This window comes from Temnothorax curvispinosus, unplaced genomic scaffold (assembly GCF_003070985.1).
Source record: "Temnothorax curvispinosus isolate PA1 unplaced genomic scaffold, ASM307098v1 QBEX01011329.1, whole genome shotgun sequence".
Classification (NCBI taxonomy): Eukaryota; Metazoa; Arthropoda; class Insecta; order Hymenoptera; family Formicidae; genus Temnothorax; species Temnothorax curvispinosus.
In genome coordinates this window covers 41884-62905 of record NW_020221109.1, presented here as the reverse complement: position 1 = coordinate 62905, position 21022 = coordinate 41884, and the positions used below count along the sequence as shown (strand labels likewise).

The window sequence follows — 21022 nt, the reverse complement described above, 5'->3', positions numbered from 1 at the left end:
TATATATATATATATATATATATAAGTCTGTCTAAAAAGTAATAACATAAAAAACTGAATTTTTTTCTCAACAACTGGTAACACTGTAAAAACGAGACTGCAGTAAACCGAGAGGTAAGCGTCGTCTACAATGGCAGTAGGAGTATACAGTAAGACGTAAGCAGTAAGCTATTGACCAACCATAGTCGATTATTCTTGAATTGCAAAAATCCCATTAGTCAATAACTTACTGCTTACGTCTTACTGTATACTCCTGCTGCCATATTGTAGACGACGCTTTACATTCATACTCTACCTTCAGTTAAAATTTCAATTTGATAACATTAACACATGTGATTCTACAATCATTTGTATAATTGTAGAATATTTGTATGTATGAGTCACGATCTTACATACCATAAGACCGTGTGGTTTGGGTGACACGTCACGAAAATAAAACACAAGAAAATCGAGTACCGTTATGCGACCAAATTCTATGTCGAACTCCAAGATAATACGATGGAAATATTTAAGAAGTTGAAACAGACTTATAGAGATGAAGTTTTATCCCGGGCACAAGACATTTTTAGATGACGGTGAAATTATGAAGATGAATCCCGTTCTGGACCAACAATGACATAAACAATTTCGTGATTCAAATTTAATATAATCTATCACTAATCACCTCACTGTCAACTTTTCAAACGTTTCTCTGTCATATTATCCTGAAATTTGACACAGAATTTGCTGTGTCAAACTTCACATAATGCTGCTTAATTTTCTTGTGTTCCATTTTCGTGACACGTCGCCCAAACATACAGTTATACAAATGATTGTAGAATTACATGTGTTAATAATCCCAGATAATATGCATGTTGCATAAGACGTCGTAAAGATATCTTATAAAGATATCTTAAGATATCTTAGTTGTCTTAAAGATATCTTTACGACGTCTTAGGCAACATGCATGTTATCTGGGATGTTATCAAATTGAAATTTTAACTAAAGGTATAGAGTATGAATAAAGCTCTCGGTCTACTGCAGTCTCGTTTTTAGTGTTACCGTTTGTTAAAAAAAAATTCTCATTACTTTTTAGACAGACCACGTATATACATATATACATATTATAACTTTTATACCTAGAGATACTATAATGATGAAAAATATTAACCAAAAAATTATATATTTAAAATATATAGGAGAAAATCAAGTCCTTGCATGAATTTATTGCTAAGCAAGAAGAAATTATGAATGCAATGAAGGAAAAGATTACAAAACTTCGCAATAAGAATAAAATGCTTCAAGAAAAAATCGATGCTCTTACTAAGGAATTTCAGAAATTTATAAATTTTGCATTTAATACTTTGCCAGAGCATGCCGATTTTTTATTGCCATTAGATCTGCTTTCTGTTAATAGCCCAAATAAAGAGAACACTAAGCAAGATAAAAAACGATAATTTAAGAAGAAAAAAAAGTGAAATTTATTGTAATAAAAAATTATATGATGGATAGAATATAGCTATCAGAATTAAAAGATGCCACTCGAAAGTTTCATTTTCAGTTGTTCTGCATTAATAAATAAATATATATAATTCTATTTATATTTGCCCTATGTTTTCAACAGTGCGAATTATAACTGGTCAAAATTACTCAAAATATTAATCCACGAGAAATGAATCTCTGCATTTGTTACTTTGACAGCGTGATCATCGCTCATATAGGGGCGTACAGGATATTCCCAAGATAACTAGAATAAGATATTCTTTATCGAACGCTCCTTTTTTTTACATGGGAGAATTTCCCAAAGATAAACACACCACCGTCCCTTAGGGCGAGGGATGGGGATAGTGTGGAATTCGATACCATGTGGTTCCCAGATGTTTCTCAGAGTATTTCTAAGGTAATTAAGGATAAGATACTCTTTGTCTTATATGTATTCTGAAAACAGGAAAGGTCAATAAACCATCTAGAGAGTAGGAATGTTCCAGAACTTTTTGGCCCTATAAAAGGGAGAGCTCTCGGACTGCAGTCACAGTTCCACAAGCTCTCAAGTGCACTATACACACCTGGTCGAACTGTTAGTCGTAAGTATTATTGTATCAAAGTATTATTGTCAGAAAAGTGATAAATTCTTATGTTGGTGTAATAATTTTTCGCGAATTTTACAACAGAAAGCAAAAAAAAGTACATCAATGTATCATTTTATGAACAATCTTTTTTAATATTTATGTGATATTCTCTGAGACAGTAATTGCATATTGCATGTACATGAAGTTTTTGTAATATACGTACTTCAACAATTCTGTAATCTAAGGTTATTAGGTATTTTTTCATGCATATTACATGACTATTTAAATCTGATAAACCTGACAATGTCTAATGATCCTTCTGGAAACATAAGACATTTAATAAATCTTTATGTACATTTACGCAATTATCTCTGCAATGGACAACATTAGCCCTAATTAATTATTTCATATCATAATATTAATAAACAACTTATGAGAAAAGAACTTATTTGCCATACGCCTCTATTAGTGTCAACGTTTTCAAAAAAATTCATTCCGCATAACGCGTAATTTAATTATTATTCTGTATGTGCTTTAATTACAATAATTATATCAAATTGAAGTCGATTGTTCTTTAGTAAAAATGTCAATAAAGTTATTATTTATTTAAATCTTTAATATTATATATCTCTGTAATCAAATTTTAAATTAGAATTCTATTATAGTATAATGAAATTTTTGCTTGAAAGAATTTTTTTAACCTATTTAGCTTCTAGTAGAAATTTAAATTGCGAAGACTTTTTTCAATCGCTCATAATTAAAAAATTATTGATGACTCGATTCAGTTAATTTTTTCTTAGCAAAAATTATCCAGATCATCTATCATTAGAAATAATGAATAAGAAGTTAGACATATCCGTATTTTAAAAATTTACATAATTTGTATGTTTCAATCTCTGATCAAGTCTATAATTGCTATCATCTATCATTGCTAAAGTCTATCATTATATTTATATTTTACATATATTTTTCAACACGTAATGTTTTTAACCTAATCTGTATAAATAAAATGTACATTTCATTACCCGTCTAGTGTCTCAAGTACTACAGCAAAGAACAATGGCTCGGCTAAGCTACGTCGTGTTGATCATCGCTATGAACGTATTAATGTGCGTTCTAGCAGAGGAAGAGACATATCCTCAAAAATACGCGGAGTTCGATGTTCAAGGTATGTTGCGTAACGACGATAGCCGAGAAGAACATATCAAATGCTACATGCAAACAGGGCCGTGCACAGAAGAACAGAGGTTGATGTCAGGTATACCTATATATATTATTATCGAATTATATATACATTTCTTTTTTCCTTTGCGATAGACTCTTTGATCAATACGAAATTAATGAAGAACATTAGCTTTCTGAATGTATCTCGAGCTTTAATTCTATTGTATTCAGATTCTATACATTTTGCTAATCAGGAGAGATGTCGATTATTATGAATTAGAATAAACAAGTACAAAAAAATATCCTCTTGATTTCAGAAATGTTTGGCGAAGCTATCCAAACTGACTGCAAGAAGTGTGCTGATGGGCACAAAGCAATTTTGATGCAAGTACGTGATTATTGGTTACAGAATCAACCCGAGATGTGGCAGAAAATAGTTGTAAAGTCTAAAGACTATGTGAAGAAGAATTAAACAATAACTGCTGACAACTGTTGGCAATATGGACTGATCTATTTCCCGATGCGGTAACCCAGATTTTCTCAATTAATCGATTATAATAGTTTATAATATGATAGTCGAAATAATAGTTGTATGAACAGTAGCATCTGGTGGAACTGAGGCAACATTTTGTCGACATTAATATTACTAATATGCAATTTGTATCATATATAACAAAAATATGTTGTTATTGATCATACTACATTGCATATATCAATAAATTTTAGATTCTAGAAATTCTAGAAATAATTTTTCTTTTAAAGAAGATATCGTAGGGTTCGTTTTCTGTATGATTAGTTAAAATTACAGATGCTTAAATAATACCTGTAATATCTGTAATTAAATAAACGGAATAAATGATTGCACATACCAATTTATCGCATTTTATTATAAAATTTACCTATTTTATTATAAAAATTGTAGTCATGTTAAAATATGTAACAAACTATTCACAGAAAATATAGTACCGAAATATCGATGATCGTAATAGATATATTTATAATTCTGTACAAGTGTTAGATTAGTTGCTAATTAAAGTGTCAATGATTCACTCAAATTCCTCGCACTCTTCATTTGACAACCACGAAACCATTCTGGATCTCGCTCCAGATTATACGCCTTACGCTGATAAAATTGTGCTAACATGACAGACTTCAGGCCTACTTTGCTAAGTGGGACAGGAGGATAATCGTCAAGTCGCCAACCGTATATCCAATTCGTACAATCGGGAAAATAGAAACGCTTCTCCGGGGGTTCTTTATATCTAAAAAAATTTTCAAAAAGCATTTTATATTAGTCGAGTAAATTCCTTTCAAACAGAGATCTGTGCGCCGTGTTTGATTTGTATTATGCACTACCTTTCAGTTAAATAATTGTGAGTAGTGATAAAGGTTGGGATTCCTTTCTCATAAAGGATGACTCTTACATCGGGATCGATCGGTTTCATGCTATCTATATTGACGGAACCGTCAGATCTGGGTGGCCTCCAAAGAGGTAAGGGCTTCCGTTGTACCTACGTGCGTACAAAGTTTAAAAGACATGAGCATTGTGAATCAACAGATTGAAATTACAATGGGTTTGTCAACGCGAGCTGCTGCTCGTTTCTTAGACTCCGCAATTATTTCCCTGGCTCGTTTCGTGAATTTCGGCTCTTTTAACTGATCTATCAATCGTTGTTGATTTTTTATAAACCACTTTATCCGTATCGCGTTTTCCTTTCTTATCAGATCGTCGTGAAATAATTGAAAACGAGCGTTGTACACATCACCAGGAATTTTCGCCATGTTCCGCTCTTGCAATTTGTACGCTATTTCAAGTAAAGTAAAATAGACGATTGTTACGAACAATTTACACAGCCATCAAAAAGTATTTTAAGGAAAATAACTCTGAAGTAAGATTTCAAAATGTCACTGTTCTCAGATGTTTTCTCCTTTCTTCACACACTTGTAAGAAAACGAGAAATAAAGCGATGAATCAAACATGGAAATACACTATAATACTTTGTAGAATGATTTATTTACATCATTATTATGTATAATGCGTTTCACTGTGTTACACAAACTCAATATATACTTATTAATATGTGTACCCTATATTATTTTTATACTTTTTTATAATACCAGTGGGAGCATATATATCGACTATATACAACTTGTTTTTCAAAAAAGTAAACGCTTATAAAAGAGAAAACATAGAAAATGTGAAGTCAATTAATTTTATATAATAATACGTGGCTATAATAATTTGCGTAATAAATTAAAAAAAAAACACAGATTGATAAACGCGTCATATTTTGTACAGTATTATAGTATCTTATAATACCTGAGAAATAAGCATCTATTTGAGGTTTAAATAAAGAGAATTTTGAGATATAAGTGTTTAATACAAAGATTAACAGATTACAATAAAAAGTATAAACAATGAATTGAGAGTCCTGTTAAATTTAATAAAACATACTGACAATTGCATGCTTGAATTAGTATGCAAAATACATGAACGCGTGTAACAGACGCAGCCATGCATATCTGCACAAATGTTTCAGACGAAAGATTAGCTGCTAATCTCCAAAAAAGAATAAGAAAAGATTTTGATAATTTAAATATACGTTTTATAAAGTTATGTTTAAATTTAGATGCCGCTCTCTTTTACATATAGCTTTACACATATGAATACTGTGCTATTTTTCTCTTCAACAATATCAAACGATTTATTCGGCAACGACGTAGGATTAATTAAAAAATTGTAACAATAAATAAATATGGCGTGAAATATGAGTTTTACATGATATTACTCCCTCTTAAAGTCAACATCAAATGACCCAGTTATCACAGCCATAGGAAGCAATATTGTAGTTATATCGTATATGATTTAGATACATAATTTATTTATATTACAAAATGACTAAGGAGCATTTTATCATTTGTACTTGAGTAATCAAGAGGAATCGTACTTGTACAAATAACAGTTTAATTTTTTCTACACTGGTTTTTCTCGTATTTTATACTGTACATCTGTAATATATTTTATAGTTTTATCTACAGTCTTCTATAAAATAATTACTTTACAACACTTGTAATTCCTTTTGTTTAGGGTAGCCAATCATGCCCTGTGTTAATTCAATTCACTCCAATCCGTACCTATAATCCGAACACGAAGTGTTACATCGTATTCTAGTTCAACTCAGAATTTCATTAAGTAGTCTTCGTAACTTTTTAACGTCAAATATTTGATTAATTTTTATAACGTCCTCTTAATAACAATTGTCTAATTTTGCGAAATGATCCTGCATGAATTATGCGCACTTAATTATGCTCTCTAAAGTATAGTTTATTATCGACGAAATTCCTGCATGCATCCCACTGTTTTCTTAACTTACTTAATGGTACAGTGTTGGAGTGGGCTGCAATCTAATTGCACTATGTGCGTAACCTATTTTCACTATTCAAGTGGAGCATATCTTTCCTCTCTTCTTAAAAAACATTTTTATACTCGATAATGCCAAAAAAATGTTAGCTTGATTCTCTGCATCATGCTTTCAACAGTAATTTATTGTATCTACTTTTAAACAAGCGTGAATCCGTCTGTACAGTATAAATATATTTGCTTGGTGTTCTTTAAACAATAAATATTACCATGTTAATCCAATTAAGTATCAATATTGAATAAATTACTAATAAAATATTCAGATTTATTTGTATGAGCTAGATATATACAAATGTTTATTTATAAAGTAATATGGAAATTACAGCAAAAAATAAATAATACAGACAGATTATTTACATTCAAGTTTGATATACCTACATCAAATTGACATTTTACTGAATGTTCATTTATACTCCATCATGAACAGTACAATAGATAATAGCATTCTATTTCAATTATACACGTTGGATGGCAGCCAGCGAATGTACCAGGATTAATAATTATTTCATGATTTCAAATTTAGTATTGCTAATAAAGTAATTTTGCAAATATTCTAAAACAATAGTATTATTTCCATACTAATTTCGCATACATGACAGAAAATCTATTGAAAGCATAAGGTACAATAATAATATAAAGATTAATGAAATGATATTTTTTCTTGCTCCAACTTGCAGGTTTGCTATTTAAAATCAATCATCCTCGTTCAATAATCAGAAATCAAAAAATTAAAAAGAAAAGAGATAACATTATTAGCGCCATTATTTGACGCAGTTATGTTAACAATAATTGAAGAAATTTACATATCAACATTCAATAAATCTAGGTCCCGTACCTTTGCTTGCTATTGTCTCTCTTTAGCGTCAATTTTCGTTTCTTTGCGATAAAGAACGTACGTAAGAATGCCGCTCAAATAATGGACGAATCAACGAAATATTCATTGTCAATAGACTTTTATAATGAAATAGTTTTCTCTCTTTCTTTCTCGTAATGGACAATCGACAGTGCAATTTTTTTTACATGCCTAACTCGTAGTCACTTTGAGTAACACGGGCGGCGAGGCGTGGTTGTTAAAGTACAGACCTGCGCCTTGAAAACTGTTGGATCTTGATGCGAGCGTCGGGTTCTGATTAATTCCGCTCATACCGTTGTCAAGCTCGGAGTCGCTATAGTCATCATCTTGCTTGCCCCGTAATGCATACTTGAATGACTCGTATCTGTCGTGAAGATTAAAAACGCGTTACGCGACGCGACGTAAAGACGGTGAATATTACGTAATCTAACAAAAAACAGTAGAAAGAAACACAAAGTCGATTGACTTACATCACCCAACAGATAGCGGTGGCTGGTGCTTGGAATAAGACACGTGCGCGTAGTCCACGAAAGTATCCCTGTACCCCGCCGAACCTATAGACCTGTTTAAATGCATCTATCATGCCTTGAGCGTGCACGCCGTCCTGCTGTGTGTTCAGCACTGTCTTGCAAACATCTAGAGGGGTTGTTGCAGCGGCCGCAATTGCACCTGCTGTTGCACCTGGTTGCATAAAATCGATTAAAACTTTAATCAACTATATTTCCTCACAATATTTCGGAATAATACGTTAATAGATTGATTTTTATATAGTTCTTGCAAACGTAACGTTATATTATCTTTTCCAAAAACATTGAAAATGTAAATGTAGAAAATTTATATTATGGATAATCAAAAGACTCACCAGATACGATATGTGCTATTGGATTGTAAGCGTGCTCTGGATTTGTAATGGATTGCACGAATTCATAAGAGATAAAATGAATACTCTGAAAAGGCACATTCATAGCCAATTGAGTCGTGTAACTCCTGTAGAATGCAAATATCCCTTCTTTCTGATACACGTGTTGTATACAACTCAACACATTCCTATAAGGGGAATTGTACATCTGCAATCGTTGTTTAACCACTGTAACAAAATAATATTACATGAATCTCTACATCTCCCACGATTAATCTTTTAAGATAATCTAATTTCTAGATTTTCTCTAAATGTAACATTTTAGGAATCTATATATTTTTTTACTAAATTTAAAATAGTGAAAGAGATTGGTGATATTCAACTCATGGTTAGATAAGAAACTGTGTATATCTTCATCAATTAAATGATAACAATAAGCGTAGCACACAGATTGCAAAATTATCTGTCTATTTACAATGATATACGTTATCAAATGAGTATCAAATATCACATATCAAAGTAGTTTTTATATCGAACCTTCCGCTGGGTTCATGACACCGTCATGCAGAACTGTTGCTACGCAACCAGCCGCCCCGTAGACAAGATGATTGAACTGAGATCTCGTACTCTTGAACTTTTCTTTAAGACACTCGTAGCAAGAAAAGTATAAAGCATGCGCAGGACCGGCACCGGCAACCACTGCGCTGACACCTCTAATTGGCCTTAATACACCTTCTTGTCGTATCATTCGGGACAACACTTCTCCCACACCTCCTCCTCCTCCTGGACCAGGAGTCAATGCCTGCATTCTCGTCTGGACACACAATAGATAAGAAAGATAATTATTAAGAATAAAGAAATAATGAAGAAATAATAATAAACTAACTCCATTCTTTTTTGCACATATTTTTGTACAAACAGCTATGCGCAAGATTTTGCAATGCCATTTAATGAAATTGCCATTTGCCGCAAAATTATTTTAAAATGGGATGACTTGCTGATAATGAGAACAGTGACTGTCAAGTATCGTAGTAAGTATTCATAAGTGAGAGCATCGAACGATTTAAATCGAATTGATTTCAGTCAGACGTCAATTTACTTTGCATTAAACTAGAATAACAACATATCTGTTATCCATTTGCATAATGAACGAAATCAAGGCCCTAGCATATTAAGACAGGAAAGCATATATAGTATAGATAGCAGTCTCTGAAAAGGAGACCAGAAATAGAACTCGCTGCCGACGAACTGTGTTACATAATGAATAGTAAACACTTGCATTCTGTATAAGAACCTGGTATAATGCATCATTTGCAATGCACAATAACGCATCCTCTTGCATCCACTATCTGATACAAAGTAACTATTGTCTCAACTGTCATGTATACTCCATGAAATTGTATGATAACATCTTACGTATGATCGTGCCATCAAAAAACGAGCCGTACCTCATAAATACGAATTAATTCAACAAATATTCGATACAGTGCTTCTGTCAGCTGCAGTCCTAACAAATTTCTCGTCTTTTTTTATACATAAATATATATATATATATATATATATATATATATATATATATATATATTGAAAATAAGTGTACTGTGGAAGTGAATTTCTACAATATACGCTTATGTTGCAAGATATGGATAATGGTATTTTAGCAAATACGCAGATAAAATGTTAATATCTTTAAATACATGCATGTGGCAAAAAGACAGGAATGACTATAACATGATAATGCACGCTAATGGACACGCGCATTAATGGCACATACACGTTCTGAACCTATTTCATCACGTAATTTTAGAATGTGAAAAAGAGAAAAAACAAACTTTCCTTTTCTTAATCGAGCAAGTTCTATAAAATTATATTACAAGCTCCGTCAACGTTGTGAGACTTACGGTAATCAAATCAAATTGCATGAGTTCTAATGCAACTATAAATGTCCTAGCTCATGTATATCACACAAAGCGAGACACGCACATGCACACAGGTCCATTAAACTATCTATTATCTTTAACTTTGTCATCCTATATAATTGAGCAAATTGCTTCGTCCAAAGCGAGAGAAAACGCCAGTAAGCGACGTTCGTGAGCGGTGGCGTTATTGAATCGTATATCTGCAAACAATGATTCCACGAGACAAACGTCGCCTATCTGCGCGTCTATTTACGGCAGATATAAATTGAGGCGAGATAAAACGTCCGTTTGCCAAGCGGTTCCAGGAAGGCATCGAGGAAAAGTCGCGCGGCGACGGCGACGTTTTTCCTGGTGCTCACGAACGGAACGCCGGGGGAATTCCACGGGCCGTCGCGTCGCATCGCATTGCTTCTCGTCGCGTCGCGCGGACGCGGGTCTCGCGTCCGCGCGACGGCTCCCGATCGGGAGCGCGCCGCCCGCCGGCGGCGAGGAGGTTATGTAAAAGGATCGCCGGAGGGTAGAAACGTGTGGTGTGATGCGGCGCGGCGCGGGGCCGCCTGTCAGTACCTTGACACTGTCAAACGGATACATGACGCAGTGCTCCATGATCCCAGCGACGGCGCCGGCCGTCATGTGCACGGCCACGGAGTTGGTCGGCAGGCTCTCGTAGTCGTCCATATTCATGGTCCACGGGGGAGAGGCTGTTGCTGTTGCTCGCGCGTTAGCTCGTGAGTGAGCCTCGAGTCCGCCGCCACGATGTCGCGCAATCTATCCTTTCTCTCTCTCTCTCTCTTTTTTTCCTCTTTCCTTCTATCTCTCTCTCTCTCTCTCTCTCTCTTTCTCTCTGCGACACTCTCCGTCTGTCTCGCGTGCTGGCCGACAACACGTATTGCGTTTACCGATTCGATGCTCGACTTGCTCGAGCAGCCCGAATATCGGCTATCGGCGGCGGCGAGAAAACGGCCACACGGCGTTCCGCGGAATCGCGTCGCGAGAAACAAACTGCACACGGACGGATCGCGGCGGGACGGGCGCCCAGGTTACACGCGCTCCGACATGTGACCGCGTGCGTCGATCGTTTCTTAATGGGGCTGCATCGGGGAGCCGCGAGAAGGCTCGGGGGCTCCCCGTTTCCTGTCCCCGCCACTCCCGCGTACGGGGACTACGGGGAGTAACGAGTAACCCCTTCCCACCTGCCCGTCCGCGACCGTACTCGTTCGTTCGTTCGTTTGATCGACACTATCGACAGGCCGCGACTCGTCGCGTGCATCGGCACACGGCACGCGCGAGGATCGAGCCGCGAAACGGCCGAAATAACGCGCGACACACACGAGGCCCACGGGGCAACGAGTCCGATCGCGGGGCGAGGACGGCGGCGCGAGCACGCGAGGTTAGGTCCGGGCGCACGTGCCGCGCATGCGTCGTGCGCGACCACGTGGTCCGCGTGTGCCCCGTCCCGTCCGCGCTTCGAAATGCTCCTTCCTCCTTCCTCGGGACGGGCGTTTGAGCGCACGGAATACCGAGTGAATTTGCACATCCTATGCGACGCCGCGCCGGCACGACGATGATAACGATAGTAATTTCCCGAATGAGGGAGGGAAGAGAGGGGAGAGAGAGAGACGGCGGTGCACGGCGGCAAGTCATCGTGAATACGCGTCATGCACGGCGCATTCCCGCTTCCCGCCCACACGATACCTTCCGCGCCTCGCGATCCTCGTATACTCGCCGAGTGGCCGAGTCTCGGGTTTCTCGCCGCGAATTCGTTTTTGTTTCGGCTGCACTTTCTCCACCGCGGTGACTTGCCGAAACTTTCGCGTGCAAATACGAAAACCACTTGTTATTGAATCCATCCAAGAATCTCGAGACAATTCGTGCAATCGCGTCAGTTTGAGTGATGCGTGATGCGCGGTCCTCAACTCCATCGTGAAAAAGAATGACACTTTGGAGCTTAAATTTCTTCGATGCGCCGAATTAGCGGCGAAAAGCGTTTTTTTTAAATTTGATTTTCTATTATAAAAAAACAGATTTTAATTTTTTTCAACTAAATGAACGTCGATCGGATATTATAATTGGCAACTAAGAAATAATAAATTATCCGAAAGGCGTAGAATGTAGAGAGTGCAGCTAAGCGAAGACCGTTCCGGGAAAATTTTACGCAACCTTCCACGCATACACGTTCGCCTGCGTATTATTGAATGCATAAAAAAGCGAGCGCGTTAAAGTCCCTCGGCGTTTCTGAAATCGAGGCTCTCATGTAATGCAAAACGAACGCGGCGGGCCACGCAGCGTGCCCTGTGCCGGATTATCGCGATTGACCATCGAGGGAATGAAATTTGGCTGCCAGGAGCGAACGAGAGAAGGACTTGCGCCACGTTGCGCCACAGGAAATGCACTCTCGCCGGTTACGTAAATTATATTTTATCGGATGACGTAAATGCGCCGGTATCGCGATTTTTTTACCTCTCTCTCTCTCTCTTTCTCATTTCTCTCTCTTTTTTCAACATGGACGCGTCGCTTTATGACCGGTCTCCGGCAAAAAAATTAAATCGATTCCATGTATAGCGCCCATCGCGAGGTTTATTTCTGACAAACCATCAAAGACCAACAAGCAATTTTTTATTTTTTTACTCAAGATTTTATTTATTTTAATTTGAAAAACATAGTTTGTAAATAAAATATTTCAGATTGGTATTTTTTTAGGTAATTGGAGTGAAAAGTTCTCTCGGATCGCGACGACTGTCGTCTTGGCGAATAAATCTCAAATAAATTAACGAAACTTCGAAATATCGTGAAAATATGTCCGATGAACAGCAGCTCGTTTCAATCGAGGATTCAAAAGCGAAACTTTCTTTTATTTTATCTACAATTGGGAACAATTAAATTAAGAAATTGGCCTCATTATTCAGCCGTTTATTATCAAATATAGATAATAAGGTATATATCAGATCTCTATCAGATCTTGGAGTATCGAGATGCGATCAACGCGTTATTACAGACGCGTCGCGTCGTATTATCGATATTTTCACCTCGCCTCGCGAACATATATCTTTCTCGCGCCGGCCGATGCGCGCAACGAGCGATAACGCTGTTTTTCCTCGTCTATTGTTCGAAACACAATTCGCGGAGACAATGGTCGGTGTTATGCGAATGCGCTTCGAAGAAATCGTAAATATATATATCGCGAACATCGGGAACCAGCTGGTCTATTTACAAAAAACACGGTTTCGCGTAATGAGATATCGGTCGGATCGTCGCGAATTATCGTTCCCTCCCCCTCGAGTGTATTCCAATTTCCGTAAATAATGCGCTAAAAAAAAAAATCAACGCACGCACGATTGCGTGTCGCGGCATTATTATGCCATTTCTAAATGTTGAGCGAGGAAATGGTTTAAGTGACAAGGTCGAGCCGGCGATTTCCAATGCTACTCGCGATGCGCAAAAGTAAACAAAAGCCCGCGCAACGACGGCCGTCGCTTTATTATATCTAATCCCCGTCGTCGCCCTATCGTTCTTAATCTTCGCACATAGCTGCGACGACCTTGGCTCGTCGATTGGCGGCTAGAGGCTGAATCGAATCGGCGACAAGCCAAAGGAAACGCACAAGAGCTTCTTCGTGCGTTTCCTTCTGACGTCTCGAGATCAATAACGGCGGTACCTCGCCGAAAATTGACGCTGGTCACACGAGCTTCGAGGCTGCACGTTGAGCGAAACCGACAAATTCGTCGCATCATTGAGTCGCACTAAATATTTTCGAGATTAATTAGACGCAGATCAAGAGTTTCACGAAGTAGAAATTACTTTCACTGTTTACTTCGCTTAAAGTCCTGACATACTTGTTGATATGTATTTTACTAGATCCAGAGAGAATATAATAAACATATAAAATTTATTTTTTATTGGAAAGCGATTGGTTGTGGAAAATTTATAAACTTTTTGGATATGGCACGCCTAATTGTTTGACAAATTGGCAAATAAAGTGGAAATTTGAAAATACAAAATTATATCTTTCACGATATTCTCGTTGAAATAAAATATGTGACGCGCGTGCCTTTTGTACGTATGTACATGTTTATACAAGCTTACTGTTACCGACAAAAACAAGAATACGCTTCTTGAAGTATAGATCTAAAAATATACGTGACGTAATAGCAGCTTTATGCTGTTGCTCTTTCTATGAAACATATTTGTATCGCCATGAATAATTGCGTAAATGACAAGACATTGGATTTCAGTTATTTTCTTTTTATTACTTTGTAATTCAGTATCATTCGAGGAATGAACGAATTACGCTAGAAGACAATGGTATAAATAACGTGAAAAGACGAAGATGTAGAGAAAGTGAAAATTACAAAAGAATTTTATCAGTTTTCCAACGACGTGAGATATAGCTCGAACCGAGTCTTAAGAACTTAAGATTAGTTTACATCATATGGCGCTTACTTAATGCTTTTTTTATCTTATCGGTGATCCCTTTCGTTATCTTACAGGCGATCCGCATCGTATTCTTTTAATTCTTATGTACACGCACACACGCATGTCGGAGTTCCTTATGAGAATGCTTCTGAAAAAGATTAATCGCTAAATCACTCGCGGTATAAAAACTACAAATGTATATAAGAACTATTTTCTTCCACAGAACTGGTATATAAGCGGAAAGTTAGTCTAGCACACACTGTGGCAACCTTATAAATATATGTATATACTGTTGTTACATCTGTAGTGCATCTAATTACGTACGTGATTATAAAAAGTTGTTGGCGTCGTTAAAATCGGGAACTTGCACAGATAAATAGTGTAATAAATTACGTATATAACACACTTTAATGTCATCCTAGTGAATAACGATCTACGCGCGGAACCGGAAGGACGGGTTCCTCTTAAGGATTCCGATTATAGCTTACGTAAAGAAACAATTGTCGGATCAAGTCCAACGTGATCGTAGAAATGAGTCGATTATTATTTTTGTGCAAACCTTAACAATTTTAATAATTTTAAAATTGCGTATAACGTGTATTCGCGAACACTCGTTCGTATATAAACATATATACATGCGTACAAGTAGACAATTCATTCTCAACAAAAGTGGACAGTCCGCAGATGAGTATACTATTTCGAAAGGAAAAGTACATAATTTCCTCTTAACGCTCACACTCTCCCCGAGATTTACGCAATTAATCTTGTTATAATATTCAACATCGTAATCTTTAACACGTCTTAGATATTACATGGAAGATGTTAGTTAAACTGACAACATTCTGTTATCTCAAAATGTATAAATTTGTTAAAGGATTATTCTAGTAAACTCGTTAATTGAAGAGCTGACTAAGATATTGTATTTTAATCAATGATATCTATTAAACTGGATTATCATGGATATTAATAAGTTCTTATAATTTATAACTTAAATTTACCACTTCCTAGCTCGTACTCAGAATTTCAGGTATAAAAAAATGTTCAAAATATTATAAAACGTTTAAAATGTTATAAAATTCGATATGTATTAACTGAGTTTCAAAATTACAAATATCCAATTATGCGCATTACTTGTACGTAATTATTGTTTAGTAATAAAACAATAGAAGAAACAAAACAATTTCTTAAATTATGGTGAATTAAATAAGGAATTATTGTAATCAAATACAATGTATATTACTGTATAATGAAACGAAATAAATATGCTTGGAAATTGTACAAATTCAACCTGAATCCTTGGGGCGCTAGCTATGCTTGATTAGCTCGTCTGCTTCGACGAGAAGAACTTGAAAATAACGGACGTGGTTTATATAAATCATCGCTTGAGTATCGTTGATGACTGGTCCTAATACGGCTGCAATTTAAAGGAATAATAATGTTAGTAATGTTAGACGGAACTGACTCCTCTCGAATTACATTCGAGAAAATATTTATTTAGAATAATACAGTCAATCCGCGCGTTTATAGAACAGGTACAAAGCATGTATAAAAACAACGACGAAACGATAACGAAATACATGTGAAACCCTGTACTATGTAAAAATCTCGGAAACAAGTAACGTACCTCTTCTCTTCTTTGATCACGTTAGACGACGCCGTTTTATCGCTCGTCGCGGACACGTCGCTGTCGGGGCTCAGAGGCATGACAAAGTTCTCGCCATTCGAGATCCCTTGGGTATTACACAAATTCGAGAATCTCGGTTTCTTGGTGAATTTCCTCTTCTTAACGTTATGTACCGCGTTTTCGTTAGGCAAGGACGACAATTTTTGCTTATGACCGTCATTATTGTTGTCTGAATTATTCATCAGTATGTCCGACAAGGGACTGGACGAACGTTTGCGCGATTTCGGCAACGGCGGTGCCATGGACTTCGGTATCGAAGAAACCACCTTGCCGCCTAGACTCTCTATTATATCCTCCAAAGACGAGTTCTCCACAAGTTCTAAAGATTCCAAGAAATTGGAAAACCTTTCCGACTTCTCGTTGTCAGTCTTGAAGTAACGACAATCCTCGTTATCCTCGTTGATCGCGGAGGACGAAGATTTATTTCCCATACAATCGGCATGCGACTCTATTGTGTCAGCTTTGGATGACGTACGCGTTTCTATTTGCTTTTCATTCAATGATTCTTTATTATCGTCTGGTATTTCCAATGTAACATCATTCTTCCTTTCTTCATTATCATCCTGTGTTTCCGCTCGATTACAATCCCGTGTCGCTGTATTCACTTCCGTCGATTGTTTTACGTTTTTATTCTCATTATGGCTCAGAGATTCTGATTTTTCTGAGGCTGCAGCTTCTCCCAGCTCCTGCGAAATACGCGTTTCCTTTGCTTGTAGAGATTTTTCTTCGTCAAGAATCGTACGTTTTGTCTCATTTTTGGAAGCTTCCTCCGAGTCGTCCTTATGTGTCTCTTTAGAGGCTTGCGAATCTTTTTTACCTTCAACGTGCAAATCTTTATGTTTCCTGTCAGAATCTTGTGTAGCCTGTGCTGCGCTTGATGGCACATCTGACACCACTCCGCTTGAAGATTGCCTTGTACACAATTCCTTTAGGAGGTCGTTTGCACAAGACTCGGCTCCTGGCATTATTATCGATCTCTCGTCCAACATTAAACGGGGCTCGTGCTTCTCAGGGTAAGGTTCTTCGTACTCCTCGTCAGGGATCTCTATAATTTGAACCCGTTCGTCGTCCGGCACGCCCTCGAGGTTATCGAGATTATTTTTCGTATTCGATTGACTCGCTTGATCCGCTTCCTGTGCAACTTTCTTCTCTACTTTCTTATCCTCCTTAAGTTTCTGCTTCTCCATCTGTTTTCTGATTTTCATCAGTTTCTTAGCTTCGTGTATGTTTTTCGCGAATTTCGGTTTCTTGAGCTTCACGTCGGGACTCGATTCACCGTCTTTATCCGGCAGCAGCCTCTTCTTCAGCGGCAAGTTCGTGTCACATGGATTTGCGCTTTTTTCTTCTTCTTTTTCTTCCTGTCTATCGTATGCCTCGTTGCTATTATCGGTCTCCATCTTCGAATGGTTCTTTTCATTTGTCGGTAGTTGCGAACTGATTTTCTGAGATAATTTACAATTCGACTGATGCGATGTCTTCGAATCACTCACTTGCGTTTCCTCGATACTATCCGACGTTTCGCTGCTAGAATTACTTACATGATTGTCCTTCGTCAAATTCGACGTACCCGACTTGGTGCTCGTTACGTTAGAATTCGAATTGCTGGGCGGTAGGGTTTTATTATTCGAGCCGTTCGAACCGTCTCTGTCGGTAGAACGCCGATCGTTCGAGTTTTTCCGTAAACTCGAATGATCGTCTTTCGTCTTGGATTTTTTGTCTTCTCTACGCTTTTTATCCTTGGACGGACCGTCGGTTTTTGACTCCTTTCTGTCCGACTTCTCGACGCGATCTGAATTCTTGCCCTGTTGCAAGTGGCTCTTCGCGTCCTTTTTACTGTTCGTCGTTTTCTCGCTGCTCGCCTTGACATCCTTTTTCGCGTCCACCTTCCCGCTCTTATCTTCTTTCTCATTCTTGGAAATCTTCTTCGAATCTGACTTGTCAGATTTGTCCGATAAATCTGATTTGCTACTGTAATGACTTTTACCTTTACTATCTTTCGACAATCGCTTCTCATCTCGTTTTGCTTTGTCTTTTGAATCAGATCGTTTATCTTTTCCATCCGCAATCTTTTCCGACGTTTTGCTGCTTCTACTTTCGTGATAACTTATAGAAGGATTTTTCGATGACGATGACGACGACGACGAACTTTTGTGCTCTTTCTTATTTGATTTTTTATCTTTAAGAGGATCCTTTCTGTCCTTAGTATCTTTAATAAGTTTAACATCTTTATCCTTATTTAATTTTTCTTTCTCCGTCAATTCTATCTTTTCCCGAAGTTCTATAATTTTTTTAATTTTTTCTTTGTACATATCTTTCAAATCTTTCACTTCTTTATTAACGTTATCCTTATCTTTCCTCTCCATTTCCTTAAGCTTCTCGTCTTTGAGTTTGTTGGCGTTATCCTTCAAATTTTCTGAAATATCTTTAATTTTGTCAGAACTTTCTCTCGCCTGGTCAATTTTATCTTTAGGTTTACTTTTACTGTGTTTGTCGTACTTCTCACTGCTGTGTTTATCATATTTCTCACTACTCGGTCTCTTTCTCTCGTTACTTTTATCTTTGTAATATTTTACATCCTTACTGGCAGATTTTTCCTTTGTGCTTTTCAACAATTTGGTGGACTCGCTATCCTTGCTCTTCTCTTTGCTCTTATGATCATACTTATCTTTAATACTACTATCCGCGGCGTCGCGAGAATTTTCTTTAGAAGATACACTTTTAGTACTCTTGAAATCTTTCGTATCTTTATAATCTTGCACATCTTTACCTTTAACAAAGTCAAAACTGCTCTTAGTCGTCTTGTTCTTAGACGAATCCTCTCTGATCGCCTTGAAATTATCCTTACTGCTTTTAGCCTCGTACTTGTCCTTCGTTGTTTCATCTCTCGATGAATCGTGTACCGGTGTTAAAGCGTGATTAGAGGAACCGAAGTCCGTCACTATCGACAACCGGGAATCCGAGGAAACTTTGCTGAGCTGAGAATCTTGATTGCTATACTCGAAGTTATCCCGCGACAATTCGTTCGAAAAATCTGGGCTTCTAGATCTGTGACTCGTTAATTCCGATATTCCCGACAAATGAGAATCGTTGGAAATGTTGGATTCATTTAAGTTCATGATATCAATAGGCTCAAAGGTTGGACTGACCTCTTCCTCTTCCTCATCCACTTTATCATCCGATTTCGCAGATGTGTTTAAGTTTGAATTACTTCCATTCTTACTTAGAATTTTATAGGCATCATCCGATGTTTTCTCTTCCAAGGAAATGTGCCCGTTTTCAGAACTAGCTCTGTTTTTATCTCTGTACGTCTCCTCGTCTTGAGGCCTCTGCTCGTCGACTTTCTCATCCTGCTTTTTGTCAAAATCATTTATGTCGTTTATATCTAAGGATTCGAGAGATTCGTCCTTCAAGCTGTTCTTGTCAGACTCGGGCGAGACCGGATCCAAATCTTTAGGCAACAAATCTTTAAGACCGCAACCACCATTCTTTTCTTTTGCCTTTGGCCTCTCTATACCCAGAAATTTGTACACTACATCCTCTATCTGTGACATAAAAACCGAATAGACCTTGGGATTCACCACTTGATCCACTATCCGCTCCACGCCAGCATCTAGATACGGTGCGTCGTGTATGTGCTTGCGCAAAGTTTCCCTGAGCTGATTCTTGTTCAAATCTGGTTTCCATACTTGCTTACTAAGAAAAGAGTTTACGGAACCTTCAACCCTTGTCCTCAGATTTTGATACGCAGGCTGAAATTGTACGTGTGCCATTAGACATTAGTACATAAGATTTATTAAATGAGCTACAGTTTTCATGTAATGACACATATATTGCAATTTTGCACATTGACTCTAAAAATAGTACAGCAAAATGTCAAGTTTTCCAGAATCAAAATTTTGTTAAAAAAAATATATAAGACTCATTAAAAATCTTTTACATAAAGTATTATAAAACTGCATATCGCATAAGTATCTACCTTGTCAAAATAATAACAGCAATCAAGATTTCTCATGTTCAAACTAATCGCGTCTAACCTCTAAACCAAAGATAAAGGTCCGATTCTTTTTTTAGCGAAGAGCTCGCTGTCAGGAATCGGCCGCGAGAATTACCTTCGTATCGACATCGGCGATGCATTCCTTCCGGAACTGATCGAAAATACCTTGGGACTTAACTTCGCCCACTATGTGATCGATCAATCGTGGATCACCGGCCAGCAGCGTGTTGGACAGGCCTAACTCCATGTCGCTGGGACGAACGCCAGTTGCCGAAGGTCAGACTTAGCACGTCACGAAACGAGGAAGACGATCATCCTGACCGATCCAACACTGGCAGGCGGACTCCCGTTCCCGTCAATCCCGTCAAGGAGCACGCACCGCAGCCATCACGGCCATATTTCCTCGCGCTTCGTGCGCTTTTAGCTTTGTGCGCATTTGCTAATAATCGCTCGCAGAAAAATTTGATAGTCGCATGAATATCGGTAAGTATACGAAGATATTTCGTATCTCTCTCGTGAATATTTAGATTTCCTCGATTTAATTTAACCTGAAAAAAGAAATACATGTATACACTCTCCTATATATTGAACAAAAATTGATGTATATTTAGAAAATTGCAAATTGCGTAAAATGAAATATAAATGGAAGTAATAGTGTTATAAATAA

The 21022-nt window shown here is 37.4% G+C and overlaps 4 protein-coding genes across 5 annotated transcripts; 1 reads left to right on the top strand and 3 right to left on the bottom strand.

Annotated features, from left to right (window-relative positions):
- The first annotated feature begins 1152 nt into the window (after positions 1–1152).
- LOC112461382 (ejaculatory bulb-specific protein 3-like) lies at positions 1153–4056 on the top strand. Its single transcript, XM_025026608.1, has 4 exons — positions 1153–1879; positions 1957–2063; positions 3082–3306; positions 3530–4056. Exons 1-4 carry the CDS (start codon positions 1818–1820, stop codon positions 3682–3684), a joined length of 549 nt encoding a protein of 182 aa, XP_024882376.1. The 5' UTR covers positions 1153–1817; the 3' UTR covers positions 3685–4056.
- Positions 4057–4099: 43 nt separating this feature from the next.
- Positions 4100–5108, bottom strand: LOC112461375. Its single transcript, XM_025026591.1, has 3 exons — positions 4797–5108; positions 4569–4723; positions 4100–4474 (listed from the first exon to the last, which is right to left on the bottom strand). Exons 1-3 carry the CDS (start codon positions 4992–4994, stop codon positions 4243–4245), a joined length of 585 nt encoding a protein of 194 aa, XP_024882359.1. The 5' UTR covers positions 4995–5108; the 3' UTR covers positions 4100–4242.
- Positions 5109–5207: 99 nt separating this feature from the next.
- LOC112461374 (mitoferrin-1-like) lies at positions 5208–10948 on the bottom strand. 2 transcript variants are annotated; one of them, XM_025026589.1, is made up of 5 exons: positions 10832–10948; positions 8883–9159; positions 8349–8573; positions 7957–8167; positions 5208–7850 (listed from the first exon to the last, which is right to left on the bottom strand). In XM_025026589.1, exons 1-5 carry the CDS (start codon positions 10946–10948, stop codon positions 7658–7660), a joined length of 1023 nt encoding a protein of 340 aa, XP_024882357.1. In that variant the 3' UTR covers positions 5208–7657. The 2 variants fall into 2 exon arrangements, with proteins under 2 accessions (XP_024882357.1, XP_024882358.1); XM_025026590.1 differs by lacking the exon at positions 10832–10948 and adding an exon at positions 10247–10614.
- Positions 10949–14490: 3542 nt separating this feature from the next.
- LOC112461372 (biorientation of chromosomes in cell division protein 1-like 1) lies at positions 14491–20766 on the bottom strand. Its single transcript, XM_025026588.1, has 3 exons — positions 20471–20766; positions 16302–20110; positions 14491–16091 (listed from the first exon to the last, which is right to left on the bottom strand). The coding sequence occupies exons 1-3, from the start codon at positions 20600–20602 to the stop codon at positions 15986–15988; spliced, it is 4047 nt and encodes a 1348-aa protein (XP_024882356.1). The 5' UTR covers positions 20603–20766; the 3' UTR covers positions 14491–15985.
- Positions 20767–21022: the final 256 nt, after the last annotated feature.